A 22,609-nucleotide genomic window follows, 5' to 3' on the forward strand; every position below is an offset into this window, starting at 1 on the left:
TTTTAGAAGCACACACAGTCAGGTTCATCGCTGATTAAGGGGCCTGGGTGGGTTTTTAAGTGAGCTGCTCTTGACAAAATGAAAAGCTGAAAAAAACCACTTTTTGGAATTGTCATTAAAGTGTACAGAAGATACAATTTTTTTTATCACCTTCTGTACCTGTATGAATTATGACTATAAGTTGGATATCAGAATAATACCAATTCTGCAGTTTATCACTCTGTCTCTTAAGTGTACTCATAAAGTATAAGAGGTATCTGAATTAAGTCCCTGAGGGACCTCAGATTTGCAATTGCTTTAAGGAGAAGAATAATCACAAAGCTACTTACTCATTCTTTAATGGAATGAGTAAATGGATACACTTTAAGAAAAAGGAATCATTCTTGCTAGGTGTTGTATATGAGTCAGCAGCAGCAGATCAGCTGTAACAGAGGCTTTAGAGAAATCCACTGCAATTAGTCTATCTGCCTCATCAAGCATTTTTTTAATTTCGAAATCGTCTTCAGATATTTCTTTATGAAAGAAAGATGAAGAGTGGTGCCAAAACCTCTGTTAATTGTCTCATCGCTGAGAAATTTCCAGCCCCATGGAATCAGATTAGCTAATGCAGTTATTGCCTGAAGAGTTCCTTTTCTCAGCTCCGTACCGCTTGTGCTAGCCAAGCACAACGTTATGAAATGCACATTAAAAAATGTGCAGATTACAGGCTCAGGTAAATATTAAAAATGGCTTTTTTCATTTTGAAAGAGGACATTTGATTCTCTAGTAGACTACGTTTATTATTCCATAATGTTTAATATTCCATTGTCCTAATGAATTAAGAGTTATCCGTCACTTTACCTTGTACAAGATGTAACTTATACACTTTTACAAAGAAAGAAAGAAAATAAGGAAAATGCATAGTGCAGGAGTTCTTGTTAAGAGTAATTAATTTTGAATTCATAAATGCTAAGATAATTGTTTGATCCAAATAATGTTACAGGAAAACATAGAGGAAGGCCCTAGCAGTATAGGAGACTGTGAGGTTTTCAATAGCTTAAAGTGAATTAACATTCTTTAAAAACTAGATTAAGTTACCTTGTCTGAGGAGCTACCGTCTTCTCTGGAATTAATTTCCTAGCCGTCTGAATGCATCAAAACCTGACTTTGATTCACACTGTTACTTTAAAATAGTTATAGGAGATTGTCAAAGCTGAAAGCCACTATTTCTCATGACTAGGCTTCTTCCAGCAGATGAGTTAGGTCAGACTTAACGAATCGTGACGAAAGACCTTGGTTCTCAAAATATGGGAGGAGACTATGTTTTTGACTCCTCCCTCTCATTTCCATATTGTTAAATTGACTTTTTTCTGGTAATGAAAAAAGGCATGTATTGCGTAGTAATAATGTTTTTAATTTCATCATATTAAATACAGGGCTATGTAAAAAAAGACTTCAAATATATATCCAGGTATTCCCTTCAGCTGTACATTCTTAACTCATACATACATATCACTTCCTTCTTAACGGTACACCTGGTTTGTGGGACTTTATTAAAATCGTGCCACACAACAAGCCAGTCCTTAACTGCTTAGTTATGTTAGTATTTGCAAGAGGCGTAAATGCTGGGAGGCAGTGTGCCTCCCTTAGTTAAAATATATTTTACTGATTCCCTTGGGCAGTATGGTGCTGACTCTCACAGCCTTAACTCCCTCTCCCCCCTTCACATGCATTTTCTTGGGTCAGCAAAGGAAAGATCACATAAAGAACAAACCTGTCTATGTACAAAATGTTTACAGCCATCAGTGTTAAGTGATGTAACTTTATATCCTCATACAAATTTTTAAGTCCAGATTATACTAATCTGTCTAGGTCACAACTTATCCTAACAAGAAATAACAAATATATAAGTTACTCTTATCTGTTTATAAATAAATAAACTTCATGGAACTACTTGGAAATGAAAAGTCCACTTCTGGTGTAGGTCTGCTTGGACCTTCTTAGATGTCTCATTATGCAATTTATATATTACTGAGTTCGCTCCAGCAGAACATTAACGATCAGGGTAATATTCCTCAGTCAGTCACTTGTTAGGATTTGTGTTGAGAATGCTTTTCCTATGTGCCTATCTGGCAGAAAGGCATTTGAAGCTAAAACTCTCAATTCAATAGCTTGACTGCTAATACTTCCATCAGAAAAACCTTCACTAGAAATTACAATCAATGTCAGAAGCAGCCTTATTCTTGAATTCACAACCACTAGGGGCAAACTGATACCAGTATATCCCAGTAATAAATACATCCGATTAAATAACACAAGTGTGGTCTGCTCTGCAATACAGTTGCGAAGTAAGTCACAGCTGCTTTTCCCTTGGCAGCAGTCATGCCAACCAGATGAAGGCCATGTTGTTACAAAGGAGCCTGTGTTCTTTTCCTTAATTACATCTTTATTGCACAGGTCTGTGTGCATTGCAGCAGAGCCCCTTTGTACGCTGAAGGTCTGTCTTCTGTCACTGCCAGCTCATTCGTATTAGTTTGTGTCTTAATCGCTTGCTTGTTTTATCTTTTTGTCACTGTGCTGCTCTCATTGCTGCTTTGTTTCCAGTGAATAGAAAATACACAGAAATCTCCGGTAGGTGACAAACAGAAAAATTTTAAATCTCTTCATCCTTAGAGAGTCTGCCAAAAAGAGTAGGTATTATGTACATCTGTTAATGCCCTGGCATCCACATGACGTGCAGCCATCTTGTTGGCCTAGCTGTCAACAAACATCAAATGATGCAGCTAGACAGGTTGGATGGGGGTGGACAGGAAAAATATGGGGTATTTTTATAATGGGAATATGATGGAAATCTGATCCTGAATGCTGAAGAAAACCTGTTTGCTGCTGTGGAATATTTTGTTTAGTTTGGTTTATTTTTAGTTGCAGTAGATCTAAACAAGGAATCATAATTATTAGTTTCTCCTAGCAAAGCATTCTCTCTCACTTCAGCACCAAGCGGTGACATGGATTAAGCTTTCTTGTAGGGCAGAGAAACTGCTTTTGCTATCGGCTATTTTCTCCCCCCACCCCGTGCCTCGTAAGTTATCCTTTAACCTGTTGGCCACCATCAATTCTCTTTTTGAAACCTCTGGGGCCACAACATGCTCTGATAGCACTGTGGCTGTAGGCAATAGTAGTTCAGGGGACTGAAATATTATTTTGCTATTCTGAAACAAGACATTGATGTAAGCTTAAATTGAAGTCCTTTCACACACTTAAGACTTCGAAAAAATTCCATTTCATTTTGGCAGTTGTGATTTACCATTCATGGAATATGGTGTGGAAAGATAGCTAAATACCAAATATACATGGAACCAGAAGTTTATCACATAAATTAACCTCCTGTTTCAATAGGATTAAAACCATGTCAGGTTCTAAGAATCTTGAATTTTTAAATAAATTGTCATATTGCTCTAGGTTTTATTATTGCCTACGACATATTAGGTGTATCTTTCAGCCACTTGTTGCCATAAATCTGAAAATAACATCAGTCCCCAGTGGGTTTTAAATGTGAGTATTTCCATGATTTCTGTCTCTGCTGGAGCCGGACTGTTGTTATGGCAGGAGAAAAGAGCTCTCACGTGGATGAGACCAGTGGGCTTACTGAGGGAAGAGCGTATCATTTTGCCTAGTGATTCTGTAGAGCAGAACTGCGTACGAGAAGGTTGTCAGAGAGAAACAGTGATGGGTATTCTTAAAATGCTGTCACTCCAGTGTTGGTCATTCGGCTGAGGATTCACATGACTACACACAGTGTGACAGTTGTGACTCTGTCAGGTTACCCTCTCAGGAAGTGGCGTTAATGAATGTGATGTTATGACCGCTACAACGTCTTGAATTCCAAATAAATGTTTCCTGCCCAGTACTCTGTTTTAAGTATTTCCTGTTTTTCTTATTCTTTGTTCCCATCTGCTATTATATATATAGGGTTGTTTCTTAGATCTTCTGGAGCAATTCCCTGCTGAGACACAGTATGTTGTACAACGCCTAAAATGTAGAGACTTACTATGACGCTTTCATTTATTTTAAATAATTGTAACTTTTTGGAGGTGAGAGACCTCTTTATTTGGTTCTATTTCAAATAATTTGGGAAATAAATTCATTTTCTGTCTGATGCTGAAGCCAAAGCATTGAATATATTACATTACATGGCTCTTGGCTTTTAGGAATGCTTGATGGAGTTATAACTAAACTTTAAAAACTAATGCTATTAAATGATACGGTGTTTATTATGCTATTCAACTGATAGATGCTTTCTGTTAAGGAAAATGAATTGACATTCAGTTTATAGTAATTGTTTAATTATGGTTGCTCAAGTATGCTTGCAAGATACATATCTAGCTTAGTTATTCAACTTCCCATTATGTTCGGAGAGGCTAAGCATCTCACAGTCATTCATGTGTTTATCCTCATGGACTTCCAGTCAAGGTCAGGGACATTCAGCAATTAAAGGAAACAAAGAAAATTTAAGGACTATATTCAAGCTATTTAATATGAGCATTGTGACCACTTCTTTATAGAAGGGAGAAACTGGGAAGCCTCTGGTAGCCATGAAGAACATGAATCTTGAGTTTCTCAATCTCTTGAAATCGAATGTGTAGTTAGTTGTGACACTGAGCTTACACATGTAGAGCAAGTGGTAAGGCCCTACATATCACAAAAAAATTTGTTCTGGCAGTGGAATTGAACCTCAGCCTTCTAGCTCTTCAACACCTCCTCACTCCCCTGTCTCATTTTTCCTTGCAATGTTATCCAGTAATACTGTGGTAGCTCCTGTTTCTGAAGGAAATCTGGTAGCAATCCCAATTGTATAGGACAGAATATTAAACTAAGCTGTAGTGCATAGGGTAAGGAGTCAGTATACTAGATTCTTTTCCTGGATCTCCTTTTGAATTTATGAAGTTTTCAGATTCTTTAACATAGTGACTATACGTTCAGAAAGGCAATGTTACTTCCTTGTTTACCTTGCTAAAGAACTTCCTAGTCCCATCCCTGTCATCACTATGGGATGTATAGCATTGGTGAGAAAAAGCTTATGAAAAGAGGGGAAAGGTTTTCATCAAAGTGATTTAGCTTAGAGACGGGGGCATTTTTGTGAGCCATTTTATATGCCTGCCTTAAGAAGATGGCAGATTGTTAGCCTCTGTAGGCAAGTTGTATAGCGGCAATACTAGGATGCCCCATGGCACAAGTGGCCCGAGGCTGATGCTTGGTGTGAATGTCTTCCAGCTACTCCTGTCTACTGTCAGGGAAAGCACAGAACCGCGTAAGCATCCAGGTTTGCTTAGAGTACACTGATACAAATACAGTGGGTTCACAGAAGTAACTTTAACTGATTTATGCAAGCAACTAAACTGTGTTTGTTAAAACTCACCCAGATGAGGTTCAGGAACTAGGTGCAAAAATGGGTGAAGCCTGTATTGAGGATTGAAATCCTTGTTTCTGATGAATTTGAAAGGACAAGTGAAGAAAAAAAAAAAAAATCATCATTTGTCACTTGGGGGGATGTTAAGAGTGTGTGTGTGTGCGTGCGCATGTGTGATTAGTTTAATATCTGCTAAAATTATAAACTGAATTGTCCTAAAATGATTTTTGTAAGTCAGCAAATAAATGAGGAAAGAAATAACTGCTTTGCCTGCTGGCTTGTTGACGATTTTGATTTGTAAGTTTTCAGAAGACATACATTCCATTTCTATGGAATTATGATTTGAAAATAGGCTGTAGTTAACAGACAATATCATAGGCATCTGGCTTTTAAAAGTCATGTATAGAATTTTGGATGGAGTACTCTCTATGAATAAAAAGGTCATCAAGAGTAGCAGTACTACAGTAGAATCTCTGTCTACGTTTGTGATTGTCTCCTTTTGCATGGCAATGATCGCTTGTTTTTTAAAGAAATTACTGGAATATTACATTCTTTTATTTTCATCAGCAGTTAACATGGATCTTAGTTTTGAGGTAGAATGACTTGTGGACTTCCTTTTCAGTAACCATAAGCTGAGCGTCTATACCGTCTATTACTTAAGAGTAGCAGGGTGTCCATTATGATAAATGACTATTAGTAACTACCTGACAAGGATCAAATGTTTTAGTCATGGAATGGAAGTTTTATACTTGGTCATCAGGTAAATACTAGTAATATTTTTTTTCTGTCTTGAAGTGCAATGAGAGGCAGAATTCACCAGTGACTTCCCCAGGATCTTCCCCTCTTGCACAAAGAAGAAAACCACTTCCAGACCCCCTGCAAATCCCACATCTTAGTCTTCCACCTGTACCTCCTCGTCTGGATCTTATTCAGAAGGGAGTAGCACGGTCACCATGTGCCAGCCCAACTGGATCACCAAAGGTAAGTCTTATTGAACCATTATTTCTTTATATACAAATATTGAGAAGTTGTATTTGGTTGTTTTCAAGATAAGCTTGTTTTTAGTTTTGGAAGATAGACTATTATGAAATTTTCCTTGTGTATTTTCTTTTACAGGAGTTTGCTCTGCCTAAAAGAACTTTAATTCCTTGTAGCTTAGAAAAACTTTAGATTAGATCCACATTGATTATGTCTCTTATCTCCCTCAGTTGACTTTGGCGAGTGCCTGTCCCTTTGCATAATACCTTACATAGTCAGATGTTTACAGCTACATCTGTTAGTCAAATATGACCTCTGTTTGTCTGATGATTATATTGCACTTGGTTATGGTCAGAATTTTAAAGACGTTGCTGTAATGGATCAATTCTGTAATAAACCCTGATTCAGGAAAATAAATAGGAATGAAAGTTTCCCGAAAACAGATTTTAAGGTCGTTATCTCATTTAAATTATATGTTGTGCTCTGATGATTATTTATGCTCAATTCCCCCCACGGTATCCTTACAAGAAAAATACGTGCAGATACTCTGCTTTCAAAACCTTAACTGGCACATATTAGGACTCAAGTTTCAAGGGAAATAATAATGACTCTATTGCTAATAAATTGTGCGCTGTGTTTTGTGAAACTAATGATGCTGAAGAGTTAATGATTTTTTGAGTGGATAAGCATGAATGAGAACAAATACTATGTTTGTTGCTCTCTGTTGTGAGTTGATTTGTTGTGATTGCTGTATAGAGAGGGGGAATTAGGTTTAAATTTTGAGTTTTAGATGATGAATTCAAATTCAAGTTCAAAACATGACTTGAAACCTGTGTGCTCATAATAATCCAGTAGGAAGTACCCTATTTATTTTGTCAGGTTTCTACTTCGAACTTGAATATCAACCTCTTTTTGAGATTCTAGTGGTCCATAATTTAGAGGGAAAAATAGAAGGTTGAATTGTTTCTTTAAGCTTCTTTCATTACTTTTTATATTATTCAAGGTAATTTATAACATATTGAGGATATATGCTAAGCATTTGGCACATCCATTAAAATTAATTTTACAATAACGTGTTTTTACAAAATTCATTTCTTATAAAAAGCAGAAAATCAGAAATACCATTAATATTTATTTAAGTATTTTGGTGACATTATTTTGAAAATGCTGGGTTTTTCCTTGAAACTTTTCCTGAAAAAAAAAAAAAAATTGGGGGTGGTGGTGGTGAAAGGGAAATAAGATGGGGGCAACAAACAATAATTTCATACTTTAAAAAATTTCATGTTTAAAAAAAAAAAAAAAGACAACAATTTAGTCTTGCCAAGACTACTACTTTAGTAAAAAAACTCTTCTCTTTTTCTGCAATGGAAAACTATAACTATAATTATAACTATAAGCTATAACAAAAAATTTGGACCTAGCCGTTATGTTCCTGCTTTGACATTGAGAATAACTATTTTTCTTAAGTAGCAGCTGAATTAAACACTTCTTTATTTAATACACTGTCCTATTTATATGAATAGACCTGCAGGTAGAATAACTTTATTTTCAATCTAAGTAACATGTTGAGGTGCTGCTCGAAGAATAATGGTGGGCTAACCTGTGAAGTGACAGCAAATACTATTCTTACTTTAAAACTTTTGTGGCCTCCATCTCTTCAAGTGGTAATAATATGCAGGCTTACCAGAGTCCATGAAAATTACACCTTCCAAGGGAAATCATCTCCCCTGTATTTCTTACGGTAGCTGCTGGTATGAGAAAAACATTTCGTAAAGATCTGGCCCGACTGTTATTTTGTAAAATGCTGTTAGTAATTCACTCCTAATGAAAATGTTTGGATTTTATCAGATTTCTGCTATTAGAAGCTATACAGCTACCTGTATAAGTTTAGTTGGTTGGTGTTTTGTGTTTTGTTTTGTTTTTTTCCCCCTGGTAACTTGGTTTTCAGCTTTTTCCAAACATTCCTCAGAATTCATTTCAGCAGCTTAATAAGTAATTCAAAGGATCAAAGCAAAGGATTCTGGAAGAAAATTATGGGTCAGACAAATCTGCCTCAGTCAGTTTTCTTTTCTCCCATCCACCCCCTTCCTTGGGTTACTTATGCAACAGCAGAAGTGGGGGCATCCTTTCTGAAGAGAGGCCAGGTTGTCTGCAGAATGTAAAGACAAGACTAACATTTAACCTACTGGCAAGGACTCTTGTGATGCCTTGAAAATATCTCAATTAGAAATGGTAAAGCCAGAGAGAAATAAGTATGCCTATATGTAACTTTCTTTTTTTAACTTACTGTGTTGCTTAGTCTTCTCCTTGTATGGTGAGGAAGCAAGACAAACCTTTGCCAGCACCACCACCTCCCTTGCGTGATCCTCCACCGCCCCCACCGGAGAGACCCCCTCCGATTCCACCAGACAACAGGATAAGCAGACACCTGCATCATCCGGAAAGCGTGCCTTCCAGAGACCAGCCGATGCCCCTTGAAGGCTGGTGTCCCAGAGATGTGTTTGGGACAAGTCAGTTAGTAGGATGTCGAATAGGGAGTGATGCTTCTCCCAAACCAGGACTGACTGCAATTTCAAACATAAATGGAAGGCACAACCGCATAAGTTCTGATCCAGGATTTATGAGGAAACACAGACGTCACGAGCTGCCTGCAGAAGGTGCCAAGGTATGAAATCAAATGAATGTGTTGATCCTAATTTGACACCCTACTGCAGCATTGTCTTGCGTTGGCTAAAGTATTGTTTATATTGGTCAGTGTTGATCTGCTGTTTCCGAATCTTTCCTGTAGATACTTAATAATAAGCTGGTCATAAATGGTTTGTTAAATACTGCAAATTGTAAAGCAACAGTACATGAGGGTCTAAGTTGCAATTTTAACGTGAAACCTTCAAAAATGGCTTGGAGAGAAAATTCTAGATTTGCTATATTCTTTTAGCAAATTATCCGTACAGTTGGTGCATGATAATAGCACTGTATGCTGTAGTACAGTTATATAGCATCTCAGGTCCACTTTGGAAGTGTCTTATGCCTAAATTGTGTATGCATTTGCTGATGGAATAGTACATGTTCCAGTTACCTCTGTCATAGTTGAGGTGAGAACTTGGAAACCTCTTCAATCTGTAATGTATGCAATATGTAATGATGATGTGTACAAATACGCTTAAATTGTCAGATATATTGTGTACATTAACATAAAAAGCTAAATATTCTAAAGGTCAGTTGTGTTGTCCATCAGTAAAACATTATTTTCAAAACAGCATTAAATTAGTCATGATGTTCAGTATACTCCAATGGAAAACATCTAACCTGCCTTGACCCTAAGAAAGGAAACAAATGCATCCAAAGCCAAGCTAAATGTAGAATCATTTATTCTGTCTTTCCTGCTGGCTATATGGGCAGCATCCTTGAAAGTGCTCAGTATTGGATTGTTTGATTTGCTATTATCATCAATACTCTAAACCTCATTTGGGATAAATAGCATTGCAACTCCCTTTGTCAATTGCTTAGAGTAATGCACATATCTTAGGCTGAATTTTTCCTCCTTTGTACTTAAATCGTTCTGATCTGCTGGAGTTGACCATTGTTGTAATTTGTTCATAGAAGCTTTTGACTTCTCTTGGGCAAATGTCCAATAATCCATTTTCAGTGCTGAGGGTGTTCGGAGTTGTCACTTGCAACCTTTCCACTGCTTGTCTAGCTTGGTTTGCCTAGGGGGCATCCGCTTGTCACCCACAGGAGAAGTATGTTTTCCTGTCCTTGGTTGCAGTGAATAGTATGTATGTCTATAACTATGGTGTTTCTTCTATCAAAAAGATGGAAGGATTTTTTCTGTGTGTTAATCGTGAAGATATCTGGGGAGGAGAGTATAGAAGGAGTAGTTCTGGCATTAGGCAACTTCAGACAACTTTCAAGACTATGTACAGTTGGGGAGGCTTAGATTTGAAAAGAGATCAACTGGTGATGGCCTAAGAAAAAATTCCTAGTTCTGCTCTAATCAGTTTTATCAAAGCAGCTCAGTAATTTATTCATAGAACAGGTTATTAACTCAAAGCTGCTGCGCTTTTTTTCTAGAAGACTACATAGCTTGTGCTAAGAAGGATGGATTTGTGGTTAAGTCACAGTGGTTAGAAATCATCAATTTTTATCTCTATTTGCTTTTCCCAAGGCCACAAGCTATTTAACCATTCTATCTCCATTTTAATTTTTTTTTAATGGATGTTTTGTTTTTTTTTGGAAGTACGTTACTGAAATTCAATTAGTATTGGTAAAGAACATTGACATATATGATGGAAGGTGCTTAAGTAGTCCATGATGTTATGTATAATTAAAATGTCCTTTTATCAGCATTGAGGCAAAACACCAAAATTTTACTTACAACTAGGCTATTTTTTAAAATGCTATAGCTTTTCATCTGATTTTAAAACTACACTGGGTTTATATCTTCATATAGCATTCCAGTTATGGTCTGGTACAGTGTTGAAGCTGATGGAATGAATCGTTCTCAAATCAGAATAAACTCTCAGTGTAGAAGTGCCGTTGTAGTCTGGAGAAGTTACATATGTATTTCTTTAACCAAATGCTGTTTGAACTCTCATCTTCAGATTATAGATCTAAGCCATTTGGTTAAATGGAGCAGCTGACAACTCTGAATTATCGTTTCAGGCTGTATGCACATTCACAAGGGAAACATTTAATGAATTTTCATCCCTGATTCATATATCAATTGTAGTATAAACTTTTTGCTATTGGTAAAAGCCAAGAATCAGGAAGACAATCTTGTGGGTAGGGGGTGGATTCTGGCAGGCACTGTATCACAGAATTTTAAAAAACATTAATATGTTTAGCATGCTGTACCTGTTGTTTTCCCACTGTACTTATCTCTCTCACTTTGATCAGTTTGCAATCTTGAAATCTTAATTTTCCCCTGAGCAGTGCAGCTGTAACTGAGTAGTCCATCTAGTAACTGTGATGTGGAACTTCCTCTTTTGGTGAAGTTTTAAGCTAACATGTTCTACAGGTCCCAAACAGGGTGAGCTGAAACAGGTACAAAAGAGTCACTTCAGATAGCAGCTCTGTAGTGTGAACTCCTAGGAAAGCCTTTACCCCTGATCTTCTCAAGGTCTATTTTGTAATACTTAGTTGATGAACATCCCTGATGATAAACAGGAGGAGAGACCCATTGTAACATTTGTGCGATTTTTAGGTCTTTTCAAATGGTCATCTGATGAATGAAGAATATGATGTCCCTCCACGGCTTTCACCCCCTCTTCCAGCTGCCTCCATCATCCCTAGTATAAAGTAAGTTAACTTTATTTGTAAAAGAAACCTGTTAATTAATGTTAGATAATAGCACTGATTCTCTGGTGCTAAAAGAAAAACGGGAAAAAGAAGGAAATAAAATGAACTAATATAACTTGGTGATACATTTTCCATGAACTTTAATGTGGCTTTACGAAGGAAATGTAAATTGTATTAAGTGGGAGCAGTTCTAATGTTAATTGAACATACTACATTTTTATAGGAAGAGAGAATAAATTGTGGCAGATCTTGCTCACAGGCATTTGGCAATGGGAGCAGGCGCTGTCTGGTTTTGCTTCTGCTACTACAGAAGTGTGGTCAGAGCTATTTATCACAGGAGATGAGAGATTCTAGGGAAAGTACTAAGGGTAAAGAACATGATTTGTGTGCGTTCTGCCCCTAATCTAGTCACGCTTTCTATGCATGGAGCTTTATCCAGGGTTCACACCAGTATCTTTTCTTTGTTGTGGCTAAAAAACAAACAAACAAAAACATTTTATATCCATTTTAAATGGAGTCAACCTCCCTGAGTTCCAGAACCTGGTTTGGGAAATTTTGTCATTTCAAGTTGCAGACTGCTCTTAGTCTTCCGGTAACATGGCTGTTTATTTGGTACCAAGATATTGTTGTGCATAGCTAGTATCTTTGGACTCTGAATCACACAGGATTTTCTGCAGAACAAGAGATATTTAAAATAGAAAGCTTGGAAGTGCTATAAAGTAGTTTGTCAATTTTTTGTGGTTTTGTAGGAAAATCAGAGCATATCGCAACGTTTGATGTTATCCTACAGTTTCTTTCCAATGTACTCCTTGTGATTCTTGCTGTTAAATAAAATAATTGGGCAGTCAGTACATATTAATACTGAGAATTTTCACATTAGTGTGTAATTTTGCCATATCTTCAGCACTTGTTCTGTTGTTGTTCAGTTAGTGGTAATATAAAAGACAAATATATTTCGGCATTTCATTAATATGCTGTTTTTTCTTTTCCTAAGTGCTAGAGTAAGGGTGCAGTGGAGCATTGACTTTGACTTTTTCATTCAGAAGCATGTGTTCAGGTGGAATAATTGCTGAGTTGAAGTTCTCCATGTTTATTTTCAGTTCAGAAGCAAATTTTAAAACTTTATTCAGATATTTTGTAACTGAATGCTGTGATGTAACCTGATTGAGGCAGGGGTATCATCGGAGTACCGTTTGGATACCTCATATAATCAATCCCTTCTATAGATTGATCTCCTTGGATTGACTACTCCTTTCGTGATACAATGCAACCCCTGGGATGTTCCACACCCTGTCAAGTCAGAAAGAGAAAGCAATAACTCTGATAGACAAACTAAATACTTTCATATTCCAAAGCAAATTGAATTCTGAAGAGGGGAAGATTCTTGTTTTTATTTTTCATAGTGTTGAAATAACAAAACATTTCTGCTTCATGAAGATCTCATTTTTTACTCAGATTTTTGCAAATGTAGCTTAGAATCAAGGTACAATGTATACATATATCATACAGCATTCATTGGAAATTCCACAGGATATCGTAGCAATGTGGACAGGCACAAAATCCATGTCAAGCCAATCCAAAACTAGAATGTGTGAATTTAACTTGGTCAAAAGAAATACCTTCCTTAACTGAAGTTTTCTGAATAGAAAACTGATGTATTCCAGCCAAAAGAAAATCTTCATTTGCTAAAACCAAACTCCATAAACATTCCAGGAAGAAATTAACTTTCATTTCTGATTTGGTTTTGTACTTAAACCTTTTAAAAATATACAGCATGTTTTAAATTTTGATTTTTAAAATGTAAAAATATCAATATGTAATCTCAGGGTAATAAGTTCAAATTATCTAATTAACAACTACTAAAATGTCACATGGAATGGCTGTTAAAATTAAAACTTGATCATTGTATGTCGTTTCTTGAAACAGTAATGTATCTATTCTAAATTGAATTCAAATTTTTGTTACCACTAGAAAACACCCTGATAATCTATAATAGTGTGTGGCAATATGTATGTGGAAAAACGGGGGGGGGCGGATGGAATCTTCAAAAACCTTCACAAATAGTAAGTTTAATATTTATACCAACCACAATAATTGCTTTCAAAAAGATAATCTAAATAATATTTATCATGATTTCGTTTGAAATGTGGGAGAGAATGTTTTTACAGCGTATTTTTTCCTCCTGTTATATTTATGAGGGCTTAGTGCAGTCAATTTGTTGAACTGTACTTGATCCAGTATATTCTTGCTTTCCACAACTGTGCTACTGCAATCAATCTGGTGCAAGTTGCTAATTTTTTTTTTCTACTTTCCGATCTCTGCAGAGTTGTGGCTTGAGAGCTAGTTTGTTTCATACAGCTGCAAGGCATTTTATTTTTTCTAGTTATTATCATAAGTCTGTAATTTCAAAGGTTTGACTGAAGGATACATTGACCATGAATGAAATGTCTTAGTGTAAATAATGAGGAGGCAGAATGACCCTTAGTTGAAACTTCACAATTCTAAAATATCCCTACTTAACTTGTTTTGTCAGTTTTTCCTGAAAAAGACATTACAAATATGACTTTTTTTCTTTTCTCTTTACTAAATTACATTAATAAAAAAGCACTAGTGTCTTTTTTCTGGAAACAGTGCCGATTTATTTTCATTTTGCTAACTTGATTATTATTAACCATACTTTAATAATGAATTGTTGGACTCATGTTAACAAAGCATCTGATTTTTATTTTTCACTCAGCCACTATGTTGCTGACCCTACATGTTAAAACAGTTATTCTTTTATTGGACTGCTGTAATTACGTGAGATTATTTTTAGCAGCTTTCATCAAATTGCTATTTTATTCTTGAAAAAATAAATAAAATTTTTATGTCAAAGATAGGCAACTGTTTTTCCACAAAACTTAAAAATTTTCAATTTAAATAGTGTTTGTTTTATTCCTGTGGGTAGGTCCCATTTTGCTACGTAATAGAAAATTGGCCTCTTTGTCTTGAAAGTGCTTTATACTGCTGTGATGTTTTCTTTGAGAGAGCATCTATTTTTGAGTATGTAATGAAACATCCAATTCCAAGTACCTTTTGTGTTCTATAAATGTATTAGGAATATCTAGTTGCTTTGAGGTAGTTGAGGGAAAAGTAGCACCGAAAGGTGTTTCACCTCCTGCTGTCCATTCTATCTTCTTAAGAAACTTTGAAGGTGAAATCATAGTTCCATTAAAGGCAACTGTGGCTTGGAAATCCTTGCTCCCTTGAAATCAGCCTTTGGCATGGCGCTTCTCCAGCAGCGTTAGAAGGAGCACTGCTGACGTGCAGGTTCTAGACATCTGAGAGATGATGCTCTGGAGGACACAACATGCCCTTAGCTCGTAGCTTGACAGGCCAGTGAGTTTGAATGCATCAGCTTTTCAGTGGTAATTGTCATTGCGTTGCAGGCTTACCCTGTGACAAATAGGAAGTTGTGTCCTACTGTATGACTGAAGGTGAACTGCTTTGTATACACTTTGGTTTTAAGGGTAGAGCACACTCAAGGGCAGTTGACAAGTGTTGACTTCATCATGTGGTCCATATGACTTAACACTTATTTGCTGAAACAGAGTTTGCTTGAGGCCTTAGAAGATTAAAGCTGTTGTCTGCACTAGCAAGTAGTGCTCTGCAAAGGACAGAAGAGTTGATAGTAAGGACCTGGTGTCTGTACTGTACATGTTATGGGGCAGCAGTTCAACTAGCTATAGTCTTGTCCCATGAACATGAATGGTCTTTAGCAATCAGAACATAGTAGGGGCACACTTGGAGCCTATCATATATTTTGGTTTAATCTGAAACGTATTCAAGTTGCGCACTCCTCAGTGCAAATCAAAGCATGGTAAGTGCGGAGATTAAAGGGATTCGTTTCAAAAGCACAGTCCTGATCCAGACTGAAATATATGGGCGGCAAGTTCATCATGTCTAAGTTCTGTGAATCAGTTTACCAGTAAATGATGGAAGGTGAACCTTTCCCTGAAATACTCCTAAATAACTGTGTGATCTTGGTTTCCCTGGAGTTCTGTTTACAACTAAGCTGGACATTAAGTGGCTCAACAAAAATAAATTCTCACATCTTTTCCTGTTTTGCCCTTGGTGCTCAGTAGGATAAGACAGATTGACATCTAGTCTTCTGTTCAACAAACCAGAAAATACAAAGTCATCACTTACCAGAATGACATTCTGACTTTCGATTTTAAAATATTTCTGCTTAACGAGTAGGAAGGGGAACTAGAGAATATATAAATACAGTGTACTCGTCAGTTTTGTATTCCTCTGTACACAAATCTTCTGAAGATGTAAGAGTAGTGAAGTTTTTTGAAGTGTAATTATAGAAAAATTTCACCAGCTTGATAAACAGATGCCTAAGTGTTTCATGTCTTCACTTATAATGACAATGTTCATCTGTTTAGTTATAAAAAACTGTAAAATATTTGTCTATTTATCTTACTAGGTGTTTTTGTGTAGAACTACAGAGTTAGTCTTAGAACAATAGACATTTAATAAAACAATGTGATCTTGAAGAAATTTCAATAATCATGGAGAAAATGGGATAGAAATCTAGCAGAACAATGCAAAAGATGTTTGGAGTCAAATATCATTACAACTGGAGTAAATTGGAAGAGCAATATGATTTTTTTAAAATATGAATTCTGAAACCTGCTGAATATTTTTCTTACTTTAAAGGTAGGGAAAGAGAGACTTTACTAGTGTGAAGGTCTTGTCTAAGGCTACACAGTATTCAGAAGTGGGAGACTTGGAACTTATGTCTTTAATAACAGCTCCAAATCAGTAACAATTTCTCAGCAGTGCAATAATGTTGGGAAATGGATTTTGGCATATGTGTACACGCTGGTATCCTGTGAATAAAGGTGTAGCTTTGTTATAGCGTAAGTTAGGTTCTTGTGTCTACTGAATAAATAAAAAAAAAGCAGGGGCAGGAACCAGGTGAAGAAGGGAAAACTTTTTTTGTATTCCTTGAGTATACCAAATTTATTTAGTTTGTAAGTTGTCTGTAAGTAAATCCTCCAGCTTTCCTGTCTGAGAACTGTTTTTATCAGGAAGCTGATAAGACCAGCTATTATAATGCTGTACTTGGTTCAGGTGATGATCAGGCTCTCAGTTACTCTGTAGATTTCCTTAAAAAAATTAACTTAATTCACAGTATTCCAGGAATCAAAGTCTCTCCTATAACCAGCTTCAGATAGGGCCTTCAGAGAAGGGTTTTTTTGGTTGTTCTTCCCCTTCGAAGAGGTCTTCAAACAATACTACCAACCTGGTTTGGTCAATATTGGACATTCGGTGTTGGTCAGTATTGGACAACCAGCACGGGTTTATGAAAGGGAGGTCCTGCTTGACTAACCCTATCTCCTCCTATGACAAGGTGACCTGCTTAGTGGATGAGGGGAAGGCTGTGGATGTTGTCTACTTGGACTTTAGTAAGGCCTTTGACACTGTTTCCCACAGCATTCTCCTGGAGAAGCTGGCTGCTCACGGCTTGGATAAGTGCACTCTGCGCTGGGTGAAAAACTGGCTGAACGGCTGAGCCCAGAGAGTGGTGGTGAATGGAGTCAAATCCAGTTGGCGGCCTGTCACGAGTGGTGTTCCCCAGGGCTCAGTGTTGGGGCCGGTCCTGTTCAATATCCTCACTGATGATCTGCATGAGGGGATTGAGTGCACCCTCAGTAATTTTGCAGACGACACCAAGTTGGGAGGGAGTGTTGATCTGCTGGAGGGTAGGAAGGCCCTACAGAGGGACCTGGCCAGGCTGGATCGTTGGGCTGGGGCCAACTGCATGAGATTCAACAAGGCTCAGTGCTGGGTCCTGCACTTGGGTCACAACAACCCCATGCAATGCTACAGGCTTGGGGAGGAGTGGCTGGAGAGCTGCCTGGCGGAAAAGGACCTGGGGGTGTTGGTCAACAGCCACCTGAACATGAGCCAGCAGTGTGCCCAGGTGGCCAAGAAGGCCAATGGCATCCTGGCCTGTATCAGGAATAGTGTGGCCAGCAGGACCGGGGAGGTGATAGTGCCCCTGTACTCAGCACTGGTGAGGCCGCACCTCAAGTACTGTGTTCAGTTTTGGGCCCCTCACTACAAGAAGGACATGGAGGTGCTGGAGCGTGTCCAGAGAAGGGCAATGAAGCTGGTGAAGGGTCTGGAGCACAAGTCTTATGAGGAGCGGCTGAGGGAGCTGGGGTTGTTCAGTTTGGAGAAGAGGAGGCTGAGGGGAGACCTTATTGCTCTCTACAACTACCTGAAAGGAGGTTGTAGTGAGGTGGGGGTCGGTCTCTTCTCCCAAGTGACAAGTGGATGAGAGGAAACAGCCTCAAGCTGCACCAGGGGAGGTTTAGGTTGGATATTTGGAAAAATGTCTTCACCGAAAGGGCAGTCAGGCACTGGAACAGGCTGCCCAGGGAAAGTGGATGAGTCCCCATCCCTGGAGGTATTTAAAAGACATGTGGTGCTTGAGGACATGGTTTAGTGGTGGACTTGGCAGTGCTAGGTTAACGGTTGGACTTGATGATCTTAAGGGTCTTCTCCAACCTTAACAATTCTATGTTTCTATGATTTCTGGCCTACATATTAATATTTCAAACATTGCCATCTGCAGAAGCCAGCAATTCGATTTGTGATTATTTTCAAAAAACACAGGCTTATATATACCTATATGTATATATAAAAAAACACATCCAGAACATGCTGGATTGCTATGTAAGAACGATTGCATGTCCAACAGAAATGAGATTTATTCTTTGTGGGCCTTTCAACTGTCTGCCTCAGAATGCTACGGAGTTCTCATTGTCCTGGTACATTTTTACCTTCTGTTCTTTAAATGGCTGCACAGCAGTGACGCAAACCTCCTGTCCATCTAAGAAATCAAAGATGGAAAAAGCAATTTCACACCGTATTGCTGTGTGAAATTTTGTTCCCTCTACAGAAGGTGGTTGAAAACCGCAATATAGAGTTTGCAGTTCAGTGCCATAAATCTTCTTTCCCCCTGTCTTTGGCTAGGATGTCTTTGCAAAAGAAGTTGAATTCCCATCTTTCAGGAGCTTGTTTCTGAAGCCAGAAGTATATTACTGATTGAAGGAAAGCGTGTCTGGGAAGTTACAGGTATCTAGGGAGCTCTAGACTTCGAATATATTGAAACAAAAGCAGCACATCTGCCCCCTTCTTTCACTGTTCTTTTTCTTTCTCCCTTTATTTATTTATTTACTCATTCATTCATTCAGTGACTGGCTAGTACTCATGGTAGTTAGTTATTTGGTTTTGTTTGCAGAGTATCTGGATGTTCTGAAGTCATGTGGCATCATCTGCCGTGAAAAGTGAGAGACATACGTTTTTCCTTTGTGAAGAAGTGTGCTGTGTGAGTCAGGTGCTGTTTGTGTTACAAAAGGGAGGAGATAAGCCTGGCCTGTCATTTCAGCTCTTGCCCTTATGATAAAATCAAACTAGACCCCAGGAAGACAAAGTATGTCCACTCCCTTCTCGTATTTCCCTATAGTCCTTAAGACCTTTGCTAAACGATACATGAAGTAGATGTATCTTATAATGTAGCGTGTAGTTCAGCTCAGGGGCCATTAGTCATTCTTTCAAGCCACAAATCAAAATGTCTGTGGACGCATTGCACATCTTTATTCAAGGTCCTCCAGCTGGTGGCTTTTTTGTGGCAAAGAATAAAGGTGCTATTCACTGCATAATGTAATATCCAAATGATTTTTAAAGTTATACACTCATTGCTCTTCATGTTCAGCTAGTTTAAGAATCAAACTGCTGTTTGTGGTTTTCATGTATGATCAAGCTGAAGTTAAATTAAGTCCTTAATGTAAGCTTTTGTATTTCAGATGTTTTGTGAGTTTCTTATTTATCTTAATGTATTGGAGTAATTGCTATAAATGGAAGGGCTCTATGTATAAAAGAGTAGATGGCGTTGATTGCTAGACCTATAACCTAGCTAGTTATATTTTATGAAGGCCAAAGGATATGTTGAGCTTGTGAATATCTAACAAAATTACTTTCCTCAGGCTGCTCATTAAAATGAAATTTTTGCCCATCATTTTCTTTACATTCATATAACAGAAAACCAGGTACTAGGAGTTAGTTTTTAATTTTAAAAGAAATCTCATATCCAGCAGTATTCTCCATGACGGAACTTGTTACCTGTAAATGGAGATTGTAAAGTCTACCTCTTTACTGGGCTTCCACTGCTTTTGAGAAGTGATATAAATCACTGTCTGGGAGTACAATTAAAGGCAATTATTGTTTGAAGTAAAAATAATGTAAAATACAGGCAAATTCTGGGAGCTTGGTAATGTTCTGGCTGGAACAAGACCTCACTGAAGGGGTGAATGTCCGCTGCCTCATTGAGCCCTGCTAAATGCTATTTGCCCTGAATTAACTTTTGTTTAGTTCTTTTGATAAGTACAAACAGGTTAAGCCTTGTAAGTGCCTATTTAGTACTCTAATTCTTTGCAATTCTGTGTTATGTTCTGCTTGCTTAAAGTAGCTGTTTAACTCTTAGAAGGTCAGCTGCCCTTTTCTCTATGCATTCTCAGTGACAAAAAAGCCAGTAACCTTACAAGTTTTAGTTTGACTTGGTGTTTTTACCTTATGCGTAGCAGGTGTGTATTAAGGATGTTTAAGCTAAAGAAGAGTATTTTCTGTATTCTACTGAGGTCAATTATGTAACAGTTGAAGCAAAACTGATCTTTTTCTCATCTCCTTAGGTGCTCTGTTCCTTCAGCAAGTTCTCTGTCTGATAAAGCAAGGGATCACACAGATGATGATGATGAATACAAAGTTCCTTCTTCACATCCTGTAATACTGAGCTCACAACCACCTCATAGTCATAATATAAAACCTCTTGCTCGGTAAGGTCATTTAGCAGCCTTGAAGGCAACTTACTTACAAAAGCTCAGCTTTTTCCTAAATTTAACTGGATTCAGCATTTATAATGATGGTTGAGCTTGCCTGCCTTCTAAAATGTTTTACCTTTTCAAGCTTGGATTACTTATGCCTCTGTTTCATTTGACCACCACCACCGTCATAAAGCTGTGAGGTTCACTTTGTTGTGTCTCTGTTGTGTCAGAACTGGATATTTTTTGCTTTTGAATACCATTTCTGCAGTTGATCCTTTATTCCCTTAGGCTGAGGTTTTCAGAACTGACCAGGAGATTCAACCCCCACAACTCTTGCAAATTTAATTTTTAGGAGAATTGTGTGACTGAAATTCCCAAAGTCAGCTTTGAAAATCTTAAACTTTCGCATTTTTTATAATTCATTTTAGAAGCAATGCAGTACTGAAAAATATGTGAATTGGCAGCTGTATGTACGTACTGTTATTCTCTTTTTGTCCCATGTGTACTGTGTCTTCTTGGCTTTTTAAGCCTGTTTCACAGTATATTTTCTTTGTGCTTCTCAGGAAGGGAACCTTTTTTAAATTCAGATGAAATAGATCTCTTTTGCTTTAAAAGTGTTCTAAAACAGTATCTCCAAACTGTCACAGTTCTGAATTGTTAATGGATTATGGCAAGGAGATTTGGAGCCAAGGGACATGGCAACTGAAGGCTGTGTCATTCTTGGTGAACTTCTTGGTCTTTGACTCATAAAAAAAATCTGAATGTCTGGAATTAAGAGAATAAATAAGTCTTGGGAAGAAGAAAGGCCAATTCTCTACTGGTCTTGTAGGTAAAAAGTATGATATTAAAATCAAGTATTGATCTAAAAAGTTCAGACTCTTCTGCTATTAAAGAAATGGAGTGACATATTGCCATTGTTTTCTCTTTCTGTCAGGATGTGATGTCAAGGACCCACCACCAATAAAGCTTGACATGTCTCTTATCCCAAAATTAGCCAACTGCAATTTTTAGACCTCTTTAATCAGACCTTTAGAACAGGTGGGGAAAAGGTCATAGTCTGATCACTCCTTGCATGCAGGTTAAAAGTTCTGTCTTTATTAGAAATGCTGATCCAGCCTTCACTGCGTAGATGTGAATGTTACACAGTTGTCTGAGCTTTATTGGTCTTGAGTACTTCAAATCCTATCTACCCTATGAGACTTTAAAAAAAAAAAAAAAACAATGATGAATAAAACTCTCAATGTTGGTCAAGCAAGAAAATGGGAAGAAAAAAAAATTCCAAGGTCCTAATCCTTTTTACCTATGCCATTTTTTATCTGAGTGTGTTCTGCTTCTGCATGGAAATGTCTTTCTGTACCATGCAAAGGCTGAGTTGCTTGCATGACTAGTTACACGGGATGTAACCTTTCTTAGGCAAGGAGTTGTCTGCAACAGAATAGAGCAGCATGTGGACGGATGACCTTGGTTTAGCAGCTTCTGAGGGCTATGTCTAGGTTATTAAGTAGTTGTCTAGGCTAGTAAGTAGTGTGGTACAACAGGAGTGGGTCTGTAGAGGGGACCAAGGACCCCAAATCCACACTGTATGTTTTGGGAAGTTTTGGATTCAGACTAGCCCTAACGTGGTCCCGTGGCTGGAGTACCCTTTAGTAATTGCAGCACATTAGATGAGTTCCTGCAGGTCATCTTTTGAGTTAACATCACCCAGAAGCAATTGAGTCCACATGCTCTGAGACCTCTCTGCAATGTAAACCAAAGTGCTCTAAGTGGGGATGACTTGTGGAGATTTGTTTCAATCCATAGTCCTGACCTCAACTAAAATGCTAATATTTAGATGCACTCTGAAAGATTCTTCAGAAAATAACCAGCTGGAAAACGAGAAACTTCTCATTTTCCGGTATCCTCCTTTTGCAGGAAAGAGAGTTGAGTGCTTTCAATTGGCTGGTACAGGATTTCACCAGGCCATTAAAATTATTAATAGAGGCTGTAGATGGAAAGCTTTCAGTTTTTCCTAGTTTTCAGTTTATTTTTAGCTAGCATGCTTGGTCTTCTGCTTATGATGGATGTTTTG

The 22,609-nt window shown here is 37.6% G+C and overlaps 1 protein-coding gene across 4 annotated transcripts in view; it reads left to right on the forward strand.

Moving 5' to 3' along the window:
* Positions 1-22,609, forward strand: part of CBLB (Cbl proto-oncogene B) — a gene marked incomplete at its 5' end in the record, with an annotated part of 135,595 nt that overhangs the window by 98,306 nt on the left and 14,680 nt on the right. For 3 of the 4 annotated variants that reach the window (XM_082336900.1, XM_082336901.1, XM_082336902.1), the window contains 4 exons: positions 6,182-6,367; positions 8,664-9,029; positions 11,568-11,662; positions 20,410-20,553. In XM_082336900.1, the coding sequence (XP_082193026.1) occupies positions 6,182-6,367; positions 8,664-9,029; positions 11,568-11,662; positions 20,410-20,553 (791 nt within the window). The remainder of the gene's footprint in view (positions 1-6,181; positions 6,368-8,663; positions 9,030-11,567; positions 11,663-20,409; positions 20,554-22,609) is intronic. The other variant, XM_082336903.1, reaches the window with a different exon arrangement.

Source organism: Platalea leucorodia (assembly GCF_965183815.1).
Source record: "Platalea leucorodia genome assembly, chromosome: 2".
Lineage (NCBI taxonomy): Eukaryota > Metazoa > Chordata > Aves > Pelecaniformes > Threskiornithidae > Platalea > Platalea leucorodia.